At 41.9% G+C, this 21,039-nt stretch overlaps 1 protein-coding gene across 2 annotated transcripts in view; it reads right to left on the bottom strand.

Moving 5' to 3' along the window:
- The window catches only part of LOC138647477 (regulator of G-protein signaling 8-like), a 33,363-nt gene extending 15,802 nt beyond the window's left edge, over positions 1–17,561 (bottom strand). For both annotated transcript variants that reach the window (XM_069736482.1, XM_069736481.1), the window contains exon 1: positions 17,373–17,561. In XM_069736482.1, coding sequence (XP_069592583.1) covers positions 17,373–17,500 — 128 coding nt within the window. In that variant the 5' untranslated portion in view covers positions 17,501–17,561. The remainder of the gene's footprint in view (positions 1–17,372) is intronic.
- Between the last annotated feature and the right edge of the window lie 3,478 nt (positions 17,562–21,039).

Here is a 21,039-nt window from a genome sequence, read left to right on the forward strand (position 1 = left end):
AACAAACAAAGGTTAGACAATGTCACTGGCTACACGTGTTACACACCAGGACACATTGGGCAGATTTACTGACTGAGCCTATTTTATAGACAGAATAAATTAGGGCGCTTTCACACATCAGGTTTTCACAGTCAGGCTCAACCCGGCGAATTTTGAAAAAAACGGATCCATCGCAAAATGTGAAAAACTGATGTGACGGATCAGTTTTTCGCCTGATCCAACTAGCCGATCCGGCATTGGATCCTAAGAGAGAGAGACATTGATTTTCATATGCCAGAATGGAAAAAGCTACAAAAAGTGAATCCGTCGCCGGATTCCGTCATTTGATGTATCCGGCACCATAGGCTTCCATTATAACAACGCCGGATGGCACCGGCTGGACAGAAAAAACGTTTTGTCCGGCTGCCAGACCGACAATTTTCGCCAACAAAATGTGAGTCCATCCGCTGCTAATACAAGTCTGTAAGGAAAAAACGGATCCAGAGGCATCATTTGCCGGATCCGTTTTTTTTTTAAATTCGCCGGACGGCAAAAACTGATCTGTAAAAGCAGCCTTAGAGTGATTTAAAATTCTACAAATATTCAGCCCTTGAAACACCAAATTTCTTGTCACCATGGGAGGCAGAGCGGAGACTCCAGCTCACAAAGGAAGACAGGTACTTAATTGTCACTCCTATGGCTTGTCAAGATGTAATAGACTTCAAGAAAATCACTACAAGCTGGTTTGTCTTTTAACAAATTGTGCTGGAGAGGTCAATCCCACACTAAGAGCCTCTCCCGCATTTGGTGGCACTGCCACCTGGTCAGACCCTTTTGAGTTCCCTGGTAAACAAAGCATGCCCATCTAAAATACTCCCCATTTACTTGATTACTCAAGCCGAGGTCCTGACCTATGTTCTCTCCATACATTTTATTTTAGCAGCAAAATGCCTAATTCCACAGCATTGGCCTCTACACATATCCCACCATTTGAAACTCAATAGGTTGATAAAGTGACCTCGATTTGTAGGATGGAGCAGTTGGCAAGCTGGCAGAACTAAACACACGACGGGTTGATAAAACTTTGTGTAACCAATAGCCGAGAACTTAGTGACTTTCGGATATCCTAAATCATCCCATTTTGAGACTCTGCCTTCTTTCAAAGCTACATGGAGAAATCTGAAAGGTTTAAGAAGTTATTCCATCTGAGCAAGTCATCACTGAGGGGATAGATTTATAATGTGCGAATGGCTGGAGGTTCCACCACTGGTCCCATACAAATTCCAAGAACAGGGCCCTCGTGTGCATAATTTGAATGCAGCGATGGCAGAACTTGCACAGCTTGGGACTGTCGAGGATAGGCAATTATAGCAATCAGAACCCAACACTGGGTCTCCATCAATCTGGAGAACAGAACTCAGAAGAGCTCGCATTTAATGCAGCCATGGAAGCTCATGATCATGAGGCTCCACTTAAAAGTAATGTAATTACTTGCTAAGATGGAAAAAACCCTTTTTCCCAAATAGAATTTTTTAATGCACGTGTCCTTTTACCCTTCCTTCCTTCATTTCTGTCCTACGTTTTCTCTTTCTTTTTCCTTCACATAACCTTTTTTACAATTGAATTACCCCACAGCTTAGAATATATTAGTACAAATGGGTAATGTTTCTCTGATGATTGTGGTGATGTATGATTCTCTATTGTCTTACTACATCCTTTATTGCTTTATTGTTTATGATGTTTTATTCATGTGTAATTGAGCTGTTAATTTCTCTTAATAAAAATGACATCACTGTACTCCTAACCTAAAGGGATTCTTGCACTTGATTCTTGTTTCCCCTTACATAATTTCCATTATCCCTGGGGTGCTGCGCTGAACCCTTGATTATGGGACTTGTGCCAGGGTGGGGTGGGGGTGCAGATCTCTACTGGGTCTCATTACCTTATGAAGTAACTTATGCTGTCCACCTAGGCTTGTCTTTCTCTTTCTAGGCTGTTTGGTACTTACACCCTAGTTACCCTTAGTCCAATGATTGTATCATGCCATTAAAACTTGGGCACATATGTGTAATCCCAAGCACCAGTTCCACGTGTGCAATATTAGACTTTGCTAAAAACAAGGTTTTGTAACATTTTTAGCATTAAGAAAATATTTTAAGGGATTGCCCCTTTAAAAATATATTGGACATGCTCACGGATAATTCATGCACACAAAGGACTTCCGGTTCAGTGGTTTTCTCAGCTTTCAGATATTTATCTGTCCAGTGGATAGGTGGAAAATGTTGCTTATGGCACAATAAAATCCCTTTTACCAAAACTAATGAAATGTGCTTAGCATTTGTACCGCCTTTTCTGGTAGAATACTGCTGTAAAAAACGTATGATTACACCGGTTCCAACTTTGAAGATATTAAATTCTTCATGAAAAACAACAACAACGCACAATAGGAACCCAGATGAGTGGAGGAAGAAGATTAAGAAAATATATACCTACAAAACTATTTTACATATCTATCTATTTTGAAGAGTAACTAGCAAAGTATTTTTTTTTAACATATATATATATGTATATCTTAACAGAGCACATGCTAATAAGCATCTTTGTAATATAGATTTGCCCATTGAGGGAGGACATGGCAGTTGATGCTCATAAAGTTTTAAAGAGAGGGGAGGAAGAGGAAGGAGCTAGAGGCAGGCATATACTCTGCTGCAAGTTCTCCACAGCAATTTTTAATATACACTATGCCACTGTAAGGTGCCTGAGCGAGGTAGTGTGGGCGAGCTGCTGCGTCTGCACTCTCTGGCCAACTACAGGAAAATCATGTCCCCTGTGCACTGCTGTTTATGGGGTGCATCACATTTTCTTATGGCGCATAGGTCTCCCTTTGCTCCAGGTTTCATCTTCCAAAACCTCCGCAGCACACAGCCCAAGGGACACTGAATACGTTAAAAGAGTCAAACTGTTACTTGCCAGTTTACAGTCATTACAATGAAGCATGTAGGATAGGGCACAACAGATTAGAGGCTTTCCACAAGTACTGGACATAACTTCAGCCTTAGTTCTCAGCATGGGTAGAGCACCCCTCTTGCTAACTCCTCTAGCACTTGGAATTCTCTTCCAACACAAGCAGTACACTCGGGTTCCATTACCTCCTGCCTCTGAGAGTTTGAATTAATCTTTCCCAGCAGCTCCACAGGCTTAGTGTGCCAAAAGGCTTCAATGTCCATCTCGAGGTCTCCAGGTCGACAGATGGGTTCACACGGAAGGGTTCTATGACAACTCACTGAGTAACAGGCTCATGTTGACCCTCGCAGCCTACTGCCTATGACCCCTGCTATCACTTCTCCCTCCTCAATCTGGGTCACCCATTACAGTTAACTCTGTCTAGGCTAAACTGCAGCCAGAGAGGGTTTTACTTTCAGATAGCATATATCACTACAACATACATTTAACCACTTGGGGTGTCAGAGAGTAGAACATCATCTCCTCTACTCCTACACCACTTTCCAAATTTTGCCCAGTCATTAATATGACCCAAACAGAAATATTGCACCTACTGAAGCCCAATGTCCCATTTATTGCCTCCATAGAGCTACCCCTCACATAGCATCATGCACTCATACAGCCTTCACCCCCCAGTATGATGCCCCCAGTGATCTGAGGATGCCGATGCAGCTGAAGTTGGGATATACCTTGGACTACCTAGGACAGCTCCCTAAATTCAGATCTGTCCCACTTGGTCCCAGACGGCTGGGAAGTTCAGACAAACACAACTTTTTGATACCCATTGCAGTTGCCACCTCTAATCTTCTACATAGCAATAAAATGAATGGAAATCTCCCAGCAGAAGCTGAACAACCCTTGTTAGGAGATGTATGAGGACTTGGCCTTGCCACAAAGCATCATTGTCATTAATAAAATAACTATTTACTGCTCCTTAGGCACTGTTTCAACATGGCTACATTTATGTCTAAGTTCTGAATGGCTGAAAGTGCTCTATGTTGAACAATTACTGCTTTCATGAACACATTCCAAGATGACATCCCATATTCCAGTCTACAAATGATGATATTTCACAGATGTGTTAAAGGGGTTCCGTAAGAAATAGGAAAGAATTAATAACTAAAGGAGATGCAATTATAAATACATGTTAATTCTGTAGTTTTGATGTATGTGCACATTGGCAGTACAAAGCTCTGCAGTTCCTTTTATGTGTAGGGTGATATTCGGAATATACCAGTAAGAAGAGGCTACTCACACTGCTGACTTCCCTGTCTTTCTGACTCAACATTAGAGATATCAGGTTGCCCAGGTGAAAAGAGACTGCTCACACAGCTGTCCACCCTCTCTTTCTCATCAAATACTGGATGTGACAACACAGCCTTTCTTCTTAATTATGCCAGACGTAAAATGAGCAGGCTCAGAATCATAAACTATTGTCTGAAGTATTGACTCTTCTTGTAGGACAAATATTTACCTCTAATATTATGTCCTACAGTTTATTTTCTGTTATCTTTGCAAAACAGTAATGCATGGCCACTGAACAAGGATTTTTGCTGATATGTTGTTTACATACATTGTCCATGCCAGACAGTTTGTCTGCATTCCAGAGTCAGAAAAACTATGCAAATAGATTAAATAATTGAACAATGCAGGTTGGCTTCATCCACATTTCTCTCTGACCTCTGGGTGCTGGTTGAAGGCCAGTTGTGAACTACATAAAGAGACTTTTTCTTCTGGTCCATGTGACTCTACAGAATATCAGCTTAGGGGATTACGACCCCAGCTGAAAGAACACAGGACTACTTCATTGACCATCACTGAAACCCCAGAGACGTCTTAAAAGAATCCAGGTTGGAACAATCAGGTCAAATGGCCACATACCTCACTGCTCTCAATTGGCTTCCTAAACTTGTCATTACCTTCTCTCTGTGGGGACCCACCAAAAGCGGAGAACCACTGGTTGGGGTATTCGGCACTGGAAGCAGCTCTAATCCTGGTGAGTCAGCGGAAGGGTAAGACTCTGTATTTTGCACCATCTTTGGTATTTGCAGAGACTGTTCTATATGCTATTGTGTGTTGGTGGTTCAATAAATTATTGCCACATTGTTTTATCCTCACCTTGTGTTATCTGAGTAGTGTTGTGCCCACGGGGAGAGAGCGCGGGCGCGTATGAGCCCTGGTACGTGCACCCACTGACCTCCATGTCTCCACACTGGAGATACCAGGTGTGCTAATGTAAGAAGAGGCTGCACACACTGCTGTCCATCCTGTCTAACTGATCTAAGACTGGAGATTGCAGGAGTACTAAGGTAAGAAGAGGCTGCTCACATTGCTGTCTACTCTATCTATCAGATCCAACAGTGGAGATACAAGAGTGCTAAAACCGCTATCCACTCTCTCTGATCTAATACTGAGAATGCAGTATTTCTGAGGTAAGAAGAGGCTGCTTACACTGCTGATCACCTTGTTTATCTGATCTAATACTAGAGATACAGGGGTTCTAAGGTAAAAAGAGGCCGCTAGCACAGCGGTCTGTCTGAACGAATACTGAAAATACCAGAGGTGCTGAAGCAAGGAGAGTCTGATTACACTGCTGTCCACATGTCTAACTGATCTATTACTGGAGATTCCTGGTGTGCTAATGTAAGAAGAGACTGCTCACACTGCTCTCTACTCTGTCCATCTGATCCAATAGTGCAGATACAAGAGTGCTGAGGTGAGAAGAGGCTGCTCACACTTCTGTCTACTCTGTCCATTTGATCCAAAGTGGAGATACAAGAGTGCTGAGGTGAGAAGAGGCTGCTCACACTACTGTCTACTCTGTCCATTTGATCCAAAATGGAGATACAAGAGTGCTGAGGTAAGAAGAGGCTGCTCACACTTCTGTCTACTCTGTCCATTTGATCCAAAGTGGAGATACAAGAGTGCTGAGGTGAGAAGAGGCTGCTCACACTACTGTCTACTCTGTCCATTTAATCCAAAGTGGAGATACAAGAGTGCTGAGGTGAGAAAAGGCTGCTCACACTGCTCTCTACTCTGTCCCTGTGATCCAAAGTGGAGATACAAGAGTGCTGAGGTGAGAAGAGGCTGCTCACACTACTGTCTACTCTGTCCATTTGATCCAAAGTGGAGATACAAGAGTGCTGAGGTGAGAAGAGGCTGCTCACACTGCTCTCTACTCTGTCCGTGTGATCCAAAGTGGAGATACAAGAGTGCTGAGGTGAGAAGAGGCTGCTCACACTGCTCTCTACTCTGTCCATGTGATCCAATAGTGGAGATACAAGAGTGCTGAGGTGAGAAGAGGCTGCTCACACTTCTGTCTACTATGTCCATTTGATCCAAAGTGGAGATACAAGAGTGCTGAGGTGAGAGAAGGCTGCTCACACTTCTGTCTACTCTGTCCATTTGATCCAAAGTGGAGATACAAGAGTGCTGAGGTGAGAAGAGGCTGCTCACACTTCTGTCTACTCTGTCCATTTGATCCAAAATGGAGATACAAGAGTGCTGAGGTAAGAAGAGGCTGCTCACACTCTGTATTTCTGAATAGTGAATGGATGCTGTGAGCAGGAGATAGCTTGACAGTGTGGGGTATAGGTTATTTCCAGGGCACAGCAGCAGAGCTTACTAATACATATGCACACCTGTCCTACTAACATTCCAGGACAAGCTTCGGTTAGATGTACAACAGTGAATATCTCCCTAGAAATAACAAGCGAGTTGCTATTTAAATGTACTTAGAAATGTATTTATAATGACATTTGGTTGTTTTAGTTAAAGCAAAATCAGAGCTATAAAATAATCCCTTGACGGCAAGTCAAAGACAAATTGCGCATATGTTTTTGTTATGAAACTATTCAGAAAACTGCTGTCATGTGACACATGTAGCCATGTAGCCTCAGCCTTACTGATTGTCTCATCAACTCAGTCAAAAAGCAATACCATTTTTATTTTTCCAATCGGTTTAGCTGGATGAGGGCTTGCTTATTGCAAGACTAGCTGTATTTTTTGTTAGCACAGCTCCGTACATTGACTAGTGGCTGTAAATGGTACTGCAGCTCTTCATGCTCGGTATGGAGGCACTTGATGGCGGACATGTCGTGCATAAACAATGGCCACTAGCTCAAAGACTAACACACAGATGAAATATTATAAACCACATGTGCATCTGACAAAAATAATCTATAAAAAATACACACAGTGTCCCTCTAATTTTAGTTACTAAATGAATGGCTAGACAAATAACTCAATTTTTGCCTACCAGTACCAAACATTTGCCCTGGAAATCACAGAATAGAAGTGGCCGGCATGTAGACAATGGGGGGACCAAATAAATGACAATTTACTGGTAAAGTAGGTTAAGTCTCCAATATTAAATTGCAGGAAATCTAGTAATTCTGCATCATCAGGATTTTCAATGATTCAGTGTTTTGTCTCCATAGAAGTCAAATCCCACATTCCACATCTAGAGCATTTCCAGGAAGGATCTCATTCAGTCATGATTGCGATGGTAAAACGGGAAACGCATTCTTTACTGGAGGAACAATATATACAATTAAGTACTTAAAGAAGGTAGGAGTAATGGCAGGAGATTATCTTAGTCTCCAATTAAAATAGAAAAGAGTGTAGGTCGATAAATAAAACTCATTTGGAGATGCATCAATAATATTTTCCCCAAGGGCAACAGAACAGGTAATAAAGAAAGGCTAGACATGTTTTATTAATGTGTTTCACCTAGACAAGTCACAAGGCCAAAAATGGAGTTGTAAACTGTGCCAATTTGCCGTAAAACTGCAGGGGTTTTGGCATTCACAACCTAAAATTCATTCACAATCTGATGTTATTCTTAAAGAGTTATTTAAAAAAAATCAAATTATCCCCTATGCAATGGGGAATTGGGGAATGGGATCCATCCACTAATAACCCCCAATGATTGGGTATTTGGCAGCCGGAGATTGGAGCTCTGCAGATCCTTCCTGAATGGAGTGCTCATGCTTGGTCTCCTCTCCTGGGACGGCTGAATTAGCCAGGCGCTATAGTCTTCAGTCCCACTAACAATTAACAGAATTAATGGATAGGTTATGCACCTCCACTCCATTCAGGAAGGGGCAGCATAGACCCATTCTCAGGTTTCCAAAGCCCAAATCTCAGAATCGCTGGGGGTCCAAGTGACCAGCATATTATTCTTTATATAATGGATAGGGAATAACTTGATTTTGGGGGGAATAATCCTGTAAGAGTTATGTACTGACTATTTAAGGCCGGCGCGCACTATGGCCTAGTTTGAAGTAGCTCCCATTAAAGCTGTAATATCTTCCATTTCTTGTTGTCTTTTGAGCATTTTTTCAACTAAACTTAAACATACTGGTAATTTTTTTTATTGATACACTTGTCATTCATTCAACAGTACTCCTGGCAAAGCCTGAAATTACTGCAATTGCCCAGATTGACCCTTAAAATGCATAGGTAAAACCCTTAGAAAATGATAAAGGGATCGCCGAGTGTCATGTAGAAAACTGCTCCTACTGCCTGAGAGTATAATATAGTTCCGGGCAGTGATGACCCATAGAAGAGCCGGTATTGGAGCGGTTTACCAGAAGACACCTGTGCATGCGTCCATAAGAGTAGGAGAACGTGAAAAAGACGGGACTTCCTCTACATGGAAGACCTAGGATCTATTTTCAAAGAGTTTCCTCCTCTTGTAGACCTGCCACATCTATTTATTACTCAGAGTAGGGGAACAATATGGCTGTATCTTCCATTGCCGAGTATGGCAGATCGAGAGTGAGAGAAGGACCGGTGGCAATTGGCTGAACGCTGGACCTGCAGCATTTTGAAAAGCGAATACCATCATGATATTCTTTCTTTTTCAAACTGTAAATTTTCCCCTGGTGACATTAATTATTTTTGAGAACAGTAAATAACACATATGAGAGCCATCAGACAATACTAATTACATACCAGGGGTTGGACAAAATAATGGAAACACCTAACGTTTTGGCATCATAATCTTCGAACATGTGATAAACATGCAAACCGTGACATATGGTAATGTTTTGTAGTTGATTATTTGTGTTATGTGATGTGTATGTAAATTAACTGTTTGTTTTGCATAATTGTAAGAACATTGATGAGAACCTGATAGCAATAGCAGACCTCTCGGATTTTCAAAGAGGCCAAATTGTTGGTGCTCGTATGGCAGGCGCTAGTGTAACAGAAAGTGCCCAAATGCTTGGCATGTCAAGAGGTACTGTCTCCAAAGTAATGACTGCACTTGAAAGAGAAAGAAAAATGTCCACAGTAAAGCACATGTCCGGCCGAAAGTCAAAGTTGACTGAGAGAGACCGTCGGACTCTAAAGCGAATTGCGAGAGAGGATCGCAAGACCACGGCTCTGAAAATCACTGCTGAGCTCAATGAACACCTACAGAACCCAGTTTCCACGAAAACTGTTCGTCGGGAGCTGCACAAATCTGGATTCCACGGAAGAGCTGCAATTAGAATACCGCTGCTCTCAATGACAAATCTTTCCAATCGTTTAGAGTCGTGTAGAAACCTTCAGAATTGGTACCTCAAGCAGTGGAAACGTGATATTCTCAGACGAATCATCGTTTACCCTATTTCCGACCTCCGGCCGAGTGTATGTTTGGAGACAGCCGAAAGAAGCATTCCATCCAGACTGCCTTCTCCCAACCGTAAAACATGGCGGAGGTTCTGTGATGATCTGGGGTGCTATTTCGTGGAGATCCGCCGGGCCAATGATATCCCTTCATGGAAGAATTAACAGCCGAGATTATTTAGGCATTTTGGGCTTCCAAGTTTATCCAATGTTTCAAGCACTGTTCCCGGAGGGGAACGCCATCTTTCAGGATGATGATGCACCAATGCATACAGCTAGAATCGTTAAAGCATGGCACGAGGAACATTCTAATGAAGTTGAGCATCTCATCTGGCCCCCACAATCCCCAGACCTCAACATTATTGAGTATTTATGGTCGATCTTAGAGATTCAAGTTAGACGTCGATTTCCGCCGCCATCGTCGCTCAAAGAACTGGAGGGTGTTTTAACTGCAGAATGGGCTAAAATTCCTTTGGAAACAATTCACACCTTGTATGAATCCATACCTCAGAGAATTGAGAGTGTAATCGCTGCAAAAGGTGGACCTACACCATATTAACTTTTGTTGATGTTTCCAGGTGTTTACATTATTTTGTCCAACCCCTGTATATTGTCTCAAACTAAATTTGATTTTTAGCTAATACTTATCATACTATACCAAATCATATAATGGAGATTTCCAATCACGCATTGTCCTAAGAAATATCCCGTTGACACCCCTCCTAAACCATCTGGTGCACCTTACATAGCTATAGGCTAAACACTGGTTCTGCCAACATCTTCTGACTCCCTCATACACATGCACACTCAGTCTGACTGAGCATGCATGTGGTGACTTATTGGAAGTCAATAAGTCCAATTCTTTTTTCCCCTTATGCAATTAGTTATGGTGGAGTCAGGAGAATCCCTCATACATATTACATAGTCGGACCAGCTGAAATTGAAATGTTCATCTGACTTAAGCATTTTTCGGTTTTCATTAAACCCCCTGCCCCCAAGCAGCGCTGCAACCAATCAGTGAACTCAGTGGGTCTGAGAGGCTCAGCTACTCGGCCAAAGCTCACTGATTGGCTGCAGGGTCATCATCAGCACTTTAGACAATGACAGCAGCGGAGACTCAATTCTTGAGTGCTGTAGCTAAGTAAGGACCTACCCTGATTGTGGTGCCTTCAGCCTGAGTGACTGCCCTGTGGCCCAAATGATCGGTTTACCCCTGCTTAAAATGATCCAACATAAAAAGTGTGCTATCATGTAGTCAATGATCCTGTGGTAGAGGCCTTTTTTAATATTAGACTAGGATCACACAACTGTATTATTCTCATCGGGGAAAATCACACCCTGATACACTCCAATCAGAGACTAATCGTAGTGTGATCCGATTTTTTCAGACGAGGAGAAGATGGAAAAAAAATGTCTCCATGTTCTCCATTGTGTCAGTCCATGAAAATCGGACTGCACTCAGATGTAATCCTTGTGCAGTCCGATGTTTTCCATGGACTGTTTGACTTGCATGGCCGGGTGCCATCCAAATATCTGATGCAAATCGTGCAGGGTGAGATTTTGTTCCTGGAACTAGCTCAGTCCGAGGAAAAAAATCAAACGTGCGCAGCCCCCTAGACTAACATTGGTCCGAGTGTGATCCGATGTTTTGTCAGATCACACTTGGACCGAAAATGCGGTCGTCTGCATGAGCCCTTAATCGTCAGGACTGGAACTATAACCTGTCTGATTGTCGGTATGTGGAGTCGGAAATTAATTTTTCCTCTAATATGGGGAAATTAGTATCTGCCTCATGCAAGCTTTTGGCCTCCCTCTGGATCATTATGTCAGGATATAGGTAAAACTTGATGGACTTATGTCTATTTTCAACCTTAAAGCCATGAAACTATATTTTCAGAACCTCATGGATCCTTCAATATAATGCACAGGAAACGGTATACTTTCAGGTAAATCTGCAGATACACCATATGTACATCCTGGATCATTAAGGATATGCGTTTTTGATGTGTTTTTCCCGCGTTTTTCTGCATGTTTTTGCCGCTAAAAAACTAAGCGTTTTACTGTTCCAGCAAAGTGAAGGAGATTCCCGGAAGTCTCATCCATGCGCGTTTTAACCCTTTTTATTTTTTCCTTGCAAATTTGAAGCAGTTTCAGTTCTGCGGAATATCAATCCTTTTGCAGCGTTTTTCATCCATCTAAATGAATCAGAAAAAATAGATTTTTTTTAATCCATTTTTTCCTATTCATTTAAATGGCAAAAATGCACCTATTTTACATGTCATTTTACAGCCAACAGTCCAGTATTGAGCACACTGAGCTTGTGCACAAACCTTAACCCCTTCATGACCGGAGCTTTTTTCGTTTTTGCGTTTTCGTTTTTCTTTTACCTCTCTGAATTTGAGAACTGCAGCGTTTTTTTTTTTTCAAATCTGCAGCATGTCGATTCTTTCAGCGCCTTTCGACCTATACAAAGCATTAAGAAAGTGAAAAAAAATGCTGCAAAAATAACTTTTTTTTCGCAGCATTTGCCCAAGTGGGCAGATTTTGTCTGCAGGAAAAAAAACACGGAGTTGCTTTACAGAACACGTACATTACATTCTGAACTCGCGTGTTATTATTATCACATTTGAATGTGTCGTCAATATGGATTAATAAGCTATTTACGAGTTAAACCCCCCAAAAAGCGATTGCTTAAGAAAGTAATCTGCTCCAATATGAGCTACGCTTGGGATTACCAGACTTGATGGTTTGGTTCCAATGTTATTTCAGGACATGGGGCAATGATGACCTATTTCCACTGACAGATATGTTGCCACTAATGTTCTGGTTACATCTAGCAATTGTTAAATGTTTTAAATAAGAAAAGGTAAAAAATACAAAAATCTTTACTTTCAATAGTTTCAATGAGTGTCTATACAATATTACACCATTTCTCTTTGAAAATAACATTTTTTTCCTACGAAAAGTGTGAATTTATGCATGAATGAATGGAGGTAAAACATTACAGGTATTAGATGTATAACAGAACCAAATTGTGAGCATTATTCAAGCTTTTCTACTCGAAGAAAAAGTCCCCTTGTAAAATAATAAACATTATAATTACTCAGTTGGCACAAGCTGCTGAGGTCAGTGATTGTCTGCAGCGGTGATGTGCACTATCACCACTGCAGGCAAAACACAGAGATCAGATCCGGCGCTAGATCCGAAGAAGGTGAGTACCTGCTTTTTTGCCGTTTGACTAATATAAAAGAGTTTGGGGTCCTCTTTTCTTTTTCAAGTGAAATAAAGTTTTTTCTTCTTTGCATAATTAAAAAAAATCCAGAATTATCTATTAGGCTATGTTCCCAGGATGCGTTTTTAGAGCGTTTTTGACGGTGTTTATTTAAAAAAAATAAATAAAATGCAAGTAACCTATCTAACTTTATGGATGCAGAAATTCTGCGACCTCAAAGGTTTATCAAAAAGCTCATAGTGGGAAGTCAGCCTTTTAGTTTTATAACTAATAAGTAAATAATGACTTGGTGCACAAGATCTCTGCTTGCTGATATTCAAATGAAACCTTCAATTATAAAACCCGTTGGATATAAATGTGAAAGTCGGGACATATCATGGAATAACCAGAGCGCAGGTCGTTAAACAACACAACTCTGATAACGGTACAAGCTGAGACTCGGTGTGATCATCTTATGACCAGGACGGATTTTTATCCTCTAGAAAATTCTTACTATATCTATTGGATGACAGCAAGCAGAGATTTTACAAACCATGAAAATGTGATACAGAAAGTAGAATGGAAAATAGAACGCCTTTTCATTATACAAAGAATAATATATCTTTTGTGAAAACAGAAAATTCTTCAAAGGGATTGTCCTCTTTATGAATTGTGTTGGGGACATGATTTTGTGGCCCTTACTAGTATACAAGTATTACAGGGTCTCCTCCTTCCTCACATTCTGCACAGCTCTCCTGTTCACACAATGGCCGCTGATGGAGGAGCATGTGACCATCATGTGATCAGTCTCCTCCAATTGAAAAACAGTGTGCATGGGAAAGCTGTTATTCAATTGGAGGAGGCTGATCACATGATGGTCACATGCTCCTCCATTAGCAGCCATTGTAAGATCAGGAGAGCTGTGCAGAATGTGAGGAAGGCTGTACTAAAAAATTGCAGGAGGAGAACCTGTAATACTTACATATTAGCAAATTAAACAAAATTATATCCCCCAACACTTTTTTTTAAATAATAACATTCTGAACCCTTTTAAGTAGTTAAGAAGAGCTTTTCCTCTTTAAAAAAAAAATGAGTGGCTTCAATATGAGTAACTAGAACTGAGTGCCACAACCCTGTACCTGCAACCATATTACATGCACAGCAAAGTGCTGGGTCAGACCTGAGTGTGCACTTCACTATGTACGCAGCGTATTTATGGCACCTGAGGGAGGCAGCCCCATGGCGAAACCTGAAACCTTCATGGAACACAAAGGTGAAAGGGTGAAGCTAGTAAATGAAATATCTAGGTAATGAAGAGCTGAATCCTTCATTACTGGAATGATGCATAGGGCCACTGCAGTAATATGCACCTAATTCATTAAGCGGCGCACACCGCGGAATGGATTAGGCACATTTTACAACTGACATACACTTTCGCCAGTCAGGACTGGAGTATATTTCTGGAGTAATTTACACCACTTTAGTAGAGTATATTTTGATAAATTAGATAGGTAGGCTTTGCCGTAGCTGTTTGGGACTGGTGTAAAAATTCCAAAAGTTGCACCATTTTGAAAAATTTCAGGGTGTTTTGTGCTACACGAAGGTGAAGCATGAATGCAGTTCATTGTCAACGCATTTCAAGGTTTCCAAACCCCTTTTTCAGGACCAATCCACAATCATCATTGTAGTTTGGTGTGGATGAAGAGGTTTGGAAACCTTGAAACGCATTGACAATGAACTGCATTCATGCTTCACCTTCGTATGTAAGCGTATCTTTGAACGTTAGGCAGTGCGGACTCTGAACCACCATATTCCTCATTTATTCATCTCCTTGGTGGTCCTGCTGCAGCCTTTATATGCTCCTATTGGAGTTGTGACTGTCACAATGCTGTCTGGTGAGCATCACTGCCATGCGCCCTCACATGCCGGGATCAGCTGATGGAATATTCACTGCTCCCCACACCCGGGACTATGGGTGCGGGGAGCACGAAGTATTCGTTCTGTTTAATAGCGGGCACATGTGATCGCCCAGCTGCTGCAGGAAGCCGGTGGCTGTGGCTAACAGGGTGCCTGCTATTAAACAGAATGAACATTCACTGCTCCCCACGCCCATAGTCCCTCTCAACTCTCGGCACTGTCTTCAGTGCATAGAGGTGTCAGGAACTGTGTATGGGCATGGGGAGCAGTAAATATTCATTTTCTTTAGCAATGGGCGCAGTGTTAGCTGCAGCCGCCGGCTCTGGCTTCCTGTGACTGCCTTCTCCGTCGATGACGCTGCCAACCATCTAAAGCCAGACTATAATATAATGTACATCTGGACTATAAGATGCACCCCCCCACTTTCCTTTAAAATTTTGGAGGGAAAAAGTGTGTCTTATAGTCTGAAAAATATGGTATATATTACTCACTTACATAGCGCCACTAATTTTCACAGTGCTTTACAGACAGTATCATCACTGTCCCCATTGGGTATCACAATCTAAATTGGTGGGGGAAGGAAATATAGGAAGAACATACAAAATTCTTGCAGATGTTGTCCTTGGTGTAATACACGTTTCTATAACCTAAACCTACAATTTCAGCTCTTTTTTTCCTTAATCATGATTGATGCATGAAATGGCAGGCTGGATTTACATGTGGCCACCTCTGCGCCATCATTTCCATACGCCATTTACGTAAGCTGATGAAGGAACTGATCTCATTGTTTGCAGTGGGATCGTTGTCACCTGTCCAGTGCAGGCATTGTCCTGGTAGCTGGTCACAATGTGTCATATAACATTAAGGTCCGGCTGTTGACCGGCGCCTAAGAGTAAATGGTAAATAAGCCTAATGGCAGATGAAGCATTTTTATATCTGTTTTGCCATCAGTTCGGCGCTGCTGAATTGCATTAGGGTAAAAAAAAAACTGAACCTGATACAACGGTGATATACATAAAGCCAACCCAGCCTAATGCCTACCATGACGTAAAATGAATTCAGTATTGCAAAAACGACAAAGAAAGTAAAGGCCGGTGTGGGAGAACAGCTTCCCATATGTCATAACAATAGGACAGATAATAAAGACCATTATATCCTAGACGTAAACGATAATGCAGAAACGTGACAATGAAGCAAGGAGAATAATACCGGCTGCAAATCCAGGTTCTCTTTAGGCTTAACATCCCGACTAACGCTTGCATCTCCCCCGCTATCCTCTCCTGCTCTCGCCCCAGATGGCCATAGATAAGGGTCTCGGTGGCAGAAGGAGGCTTTGGGATTTCACAGCTCGTGCCCTCAAATCTAATAATCTCTTTCGATTAACCCTTTCAATTATTAGAATTTTATTAAACCTAATTTGAGTGATGGCCATCCATAAGTCACAGTATAAATCCATTTTTGCCCCTTGAGTTCGGAGAAGAAGTAGTCAAATATTTCAAAGTTAACCCTTCTCCTCAATTAAATTCCATAATTTCTTGCTTTACATAGTGAACTAAATAACCTATAGGTTATTAATTTCTAGAAAGGAAAAATAATGTTTTTGGGGGGGTTTGTTCTCCATGAAATGTTACCAAGTGATATAACCAGGTCAATAATATAAATACAAAGCGTGGGGCCAAAAAGAAGACCGGACCCTCCGTCCCGTGAGTATTCTCCACTTCATCATCTGATTGCCACTTTATTGTAGCATCTCCCCCGAGTCGGCATTTAACAATTAAGATTAGAATACATTGATTTTCTAACATGCTTTGTACGTAATCCCGTGCATGTATTTCTAGGCACCAATCGATCCCGTCGGCTTTGCAGATTTTGAAGTAACTACACACATGAGACTGCGATTTCCTACATTGCATCACCAACATCCTCACAATTTCAATGTCAGATCGCGTTGATGACTTTGTAATTGAGTCCCGTTCTCCGGTGACAGCCCGTCATCCTCCTCGCTCTCACAAATGGCTGTTTTCCCTCCCAGTTTACTTTTTTTTTTCCCGTTCCCCTGCAGTATATGATAATGTCATGGAGTGAATACCGCAGAGCGTCCTTTGATGTAACCATTGTTGGAGATAGAACAGGCTCTTGTCAGCCGTGTTTCTCATTTCCCTGCCTGCTGCTATCCCCGAAGAACATCTCTTATGGATTGTAAAGTCGACCAAGAATATTTATGGTCGCATCTTCCAAAGGCAATGCATGCAATGAGCATGATCGCACGTATGGATGGTGCGCGATGGATATTAACGAGCACGGTGGGAGATCAAACAACGCAAAAAAAAAATATGACAAAACATTGGAGGATGTTAAGCGGAGTCCCTTTGTACGATTATACCCCTCTCCCCGCATGACATTAACCAGCACTGATGTATCATCACTTCTCGCTTCCTTTGCAGCATACGCCATCATTTACATTGATTGCAGATCCTTTTATTCATTTCACGCAGACTGCTGGGTTTAGGGAGTTTATGGAGGAGGTGACGGGGGAGATGTATTGTAGCGTGAACGACATCAACAATGCGAGGGTTGGCACAAAACAGGACGGGAAAAGTGAGCGGGGGTGAGGGGGGGTCTCTTGTAAAAGGATGAGAATTCTTACCCCAGATTAGACCCACATGGCCGTGGCAGTTTTTCTGTTCCTTGACCCCCCAACGAAGAATCCATATCATCGGTTGAATGTGTCGGACAGCTCAAGCTGAGAGACCGAAGCTTGGTGCTTTGATGCATTATCCAGAGACTGTAGACCCCCACCTGATAAATAATCCCCCCCTACACCAAGCCTCCTGCCCTCGTTTGTGTGACGGCTCAATCCCAGCCCTGGTAATCCAACCAAGGCGTCTGTTCAAGCAAGGCAACACATGGTTTGATAGCTGCTCGGATGCTTTAGCATAGCCCGCGCCATCCCTTGCATTGACTGATGCTGAGCACTATTCTGCCTGCATGGGTACCAAAACACCGATAGTCACATGATGTCTGTTCTAAGCGTAACCTCTCCGCCTCCCATACCCCTATTAACCATGCTCCAACAGTCCCAACCTCTGCAGTGAATGATGGAGCTCAGGAAGAGATCTAAGGATTATTAACCATCTCAGGAGAGTGCTCAAGGAGACGGAGGCCGAGCTGCGGAAGCATGAGTTCAGATAATCATTGCAGACATACATAGAATGTCGCAGAAAAAGTACAAGGGGAAGAATTAAAAGCAGGAAAAACAGCTCCCATCCTGGGGATTAAATAGAAAACGTCACAGGCACAATAAACGCAGTTTACACCTCTGTTGTGTGATTCTGCGGCGTTTGGAAAAGTCCCAGACATATTGCGTTCTCTGCTGCTAATCCTAATAAATTTACATATATTTGTCATCTTAAAACATGGAAGAATTGTCATGTAGGGAAATATGGCAAAGCAAAGAAAGCTAAAAGAAAGTAAGAAGGGTAAAATAAGTGAACAAATTGGCAGAAAATGGTAGAAAATAACAAATTCCCCACTCATCCAGGATCAATGGTTCGATGGTCCCCACCATTTACTTTGCCTGATAAATACAATCTATGGCATTAGAAGTCGCTCGCGGTACTTGCAAACATTGCCAATAATTTGCTGCAGTGACCACGTATATGTACACCCAGGGGCGGACATACTATTGGTGCACGGAGGTCAAAATGAAAGGGGCCTCAACTCGGTGGCATATTCCGAGTCACGTTGGATGTAGCTTATTTTCCTGATTGCCAGATTTCTCCTATACGAAATATTACAAAGTTTCTTATTTTCATGTGTACTGTGTTGATGTATGGAAAAAAAAATTAAAACAATGGTTATTCTTTAAAGAGGTTGTCCAGTCTTTTTGTGAAAGTCTGCATTAACATAGAGTGAATCCTTACAGTGTGCGCGCCGCATGCTGTCAGGATTCTCCGATGTTGCATTTAAGGGCTCATACTCGCTTGCGAGAAAGACGGACGAGTGCAATCCGATAAAAAATCGGATTGGACTCGGTCCAATGTTATTCAATGAGTTACATCTCATCTGCAATTTTTTTCTCAGCTGAAATCGGACTGAGAAAAAAAAGCAGCATGCTGGGATTTGCTGTGTATCTCCGACGAGACTCGCCAAATGCAAGTTAATGGATTCGAGAAACCATGCGAGTGCTGTCCAATTTTTACACACCGGTGTCCTTTGAAAAGCTGGCAATTCATATGCGGCTACTGTAAAAATCACACTGACAGGTTAGAATAGAAAAGATAGAATAGATATATACACATAGAATACACACACATATATATATATGTATATATATATATATATATATATATATATACATGTTAGTAACACACACATATATACAGTGGGGCAAAAAAGTATTTAGTCAGTCAGCAATAGTGCAAGTTCCACCACTTAAAAAGATGAGAGGCGTCTGTAATTTACATCATAGGTAGACCTCAACTATGGGAGACAAACTGAGAAAAAAAATCCAGAAAATCACATTTTCTGTTTTTTTTATCATTTTATTTGCATATTATGGTGGAAAATAAGTATTTGGTCAGAAACAAAATTTAATCTCAATACTTTGTAATATATCCTTTGTTGGCAATGACAGAGGTCAAACGTTTTCTGTAAGTCTTCACAAGGTTGCCACACACTGTTGTTGGTATGTTGGCCCATTCCTCCATGCAGATCTCCTCTAGAGCAGTGATGTTTTTGGCTTTTCGCTTGGCAACACGGACTTTCAACTCCCTCCAAAGGTTTTCTATAGGGTTGAGATCTGGAGACTGGCTAGGCCACTCTAGGACCTTGAAATGCTTCTTACGAAGCCACTCCTTCGTTGCCCTGGCGGTGTGCTTTGGATCATTGTCATGTTGAAAGACCCAGCCACGTTACATCTTCAATGCCCTTGCTGATGGAAGGAGGTTTGCACTCAAAATCTCAAGATACATGGCCCCATTCATTCTTTCATGTACCCGGATCAGTCGTCCTGGCCCCTTTGCAGAGAAACAGCCCCAAAGCATGATGTTTCCACCACCATGCTTTACAGTAGGTATGGTGTTTGATGGATGCAACTCAGTATTCTTTTTCCTCCAAACACGACAAGTTGTGTTTCTACCAAACAGTTCCAGTTTGGTTTCATCAGATCATAGGATATTCTCCCAAAACTCCTCTGGATCATCCAAATGCTCTCTAGCAAACTTCAGACGGGCCCGGACATGTACTGGCTTAAGCAGTGGGACACGTCTGGCACTGCAGGATCTGAGTCCATGGTGGCGTAGTGTGATACTTATGGTAGGCCTTGTTACATTGGTCCCAGCTCTCTGCAGTTCATTCACTAGGTCCCCCCGCGTGGTTCTGGGATTTTTGCTTACCATTCTTGTGATCATTCTGACCCCACGGGGTGGGATTTTGCGTGGAGCCCCAGATCGAGGGAGATTATCAGTGGTCTTGTATGTCTTCCATTTTCTAATTATTGCTCCCACTGTTGATTTCTTCACTCCAAGCTGGTTGGCTATTGCAGATTCAGTCTTCCCAGCCTGGTGCAGGGCTACAATTTTGTTTCTGGTGTCCTTTGACAGCTCTTTGGTCTTCACCATAGTGGAGTTTGGAGTCAGACTGTTTGAGGGTGTGCACAGGTGTCTTTTTATACTGATAACAAGTTTAAACAGGTGCCATTATCACAGGTAATGAGTGGAGGAAAGAGGAGACTCTTAAAGAAGAAGTTACAGGTCTGTGAGAGCCAGAAATCTTGATTGTTTGCTTCTGACCAAATACTTATTTTCCACCATAATATGCAAATAAAATGATAAAAAAACAGACAATGTGATTTTCTGGATTTTTTTTTCTCAGTTTGTCTCCCATAGTTGAGGTCTACCTATGATGTAAATTACAGACGCCTCTCATCTTTTTAAGCGGTGGAACTTGCACTATTGCTGACTGACTAAATACTTTTTTGCCCCACTGTATATGTATTGATATTACTTAGATAGAGAGATAGATAGAAGAATAACCGGTAATTCATTTGCCAGGTTCTGTAAATTCACTGCAGGAGCCGACAGGATAGAAGAGATGGATTACATACAGTAAATACATATAGAATAGTTAGATATGTAGATGTCAATGACAAATACAATTAGTACAGTGTGTGTGCAAATTAGGGGACATGTATGTAATTAATAAAAGAAAACCAGCAGAGGGAAAGCCAGCGACTGGGGGCAGATGTTTATAGCCTGGGAAGGGGGTAATACCAATGGAGCTTCACAGGCTATTAATATCAGCTCACAGCTGTA

The sequence above is a fragment of the Ranitomeya imitator genome, chromosome 8 (assembly GCF_032444005.1).
Source record: "Ranitomeya imitator isolate aRanImi1 chromosome 8, aRanImi1.pri, whole genome shotgun sequence".
Taxonomy (NCBI): Eukaryota; Metazoa; Chordata; class Amphibia; order Anura; family Dendrobatidae; genus Ranitomeya; species Ranitomeya imitator.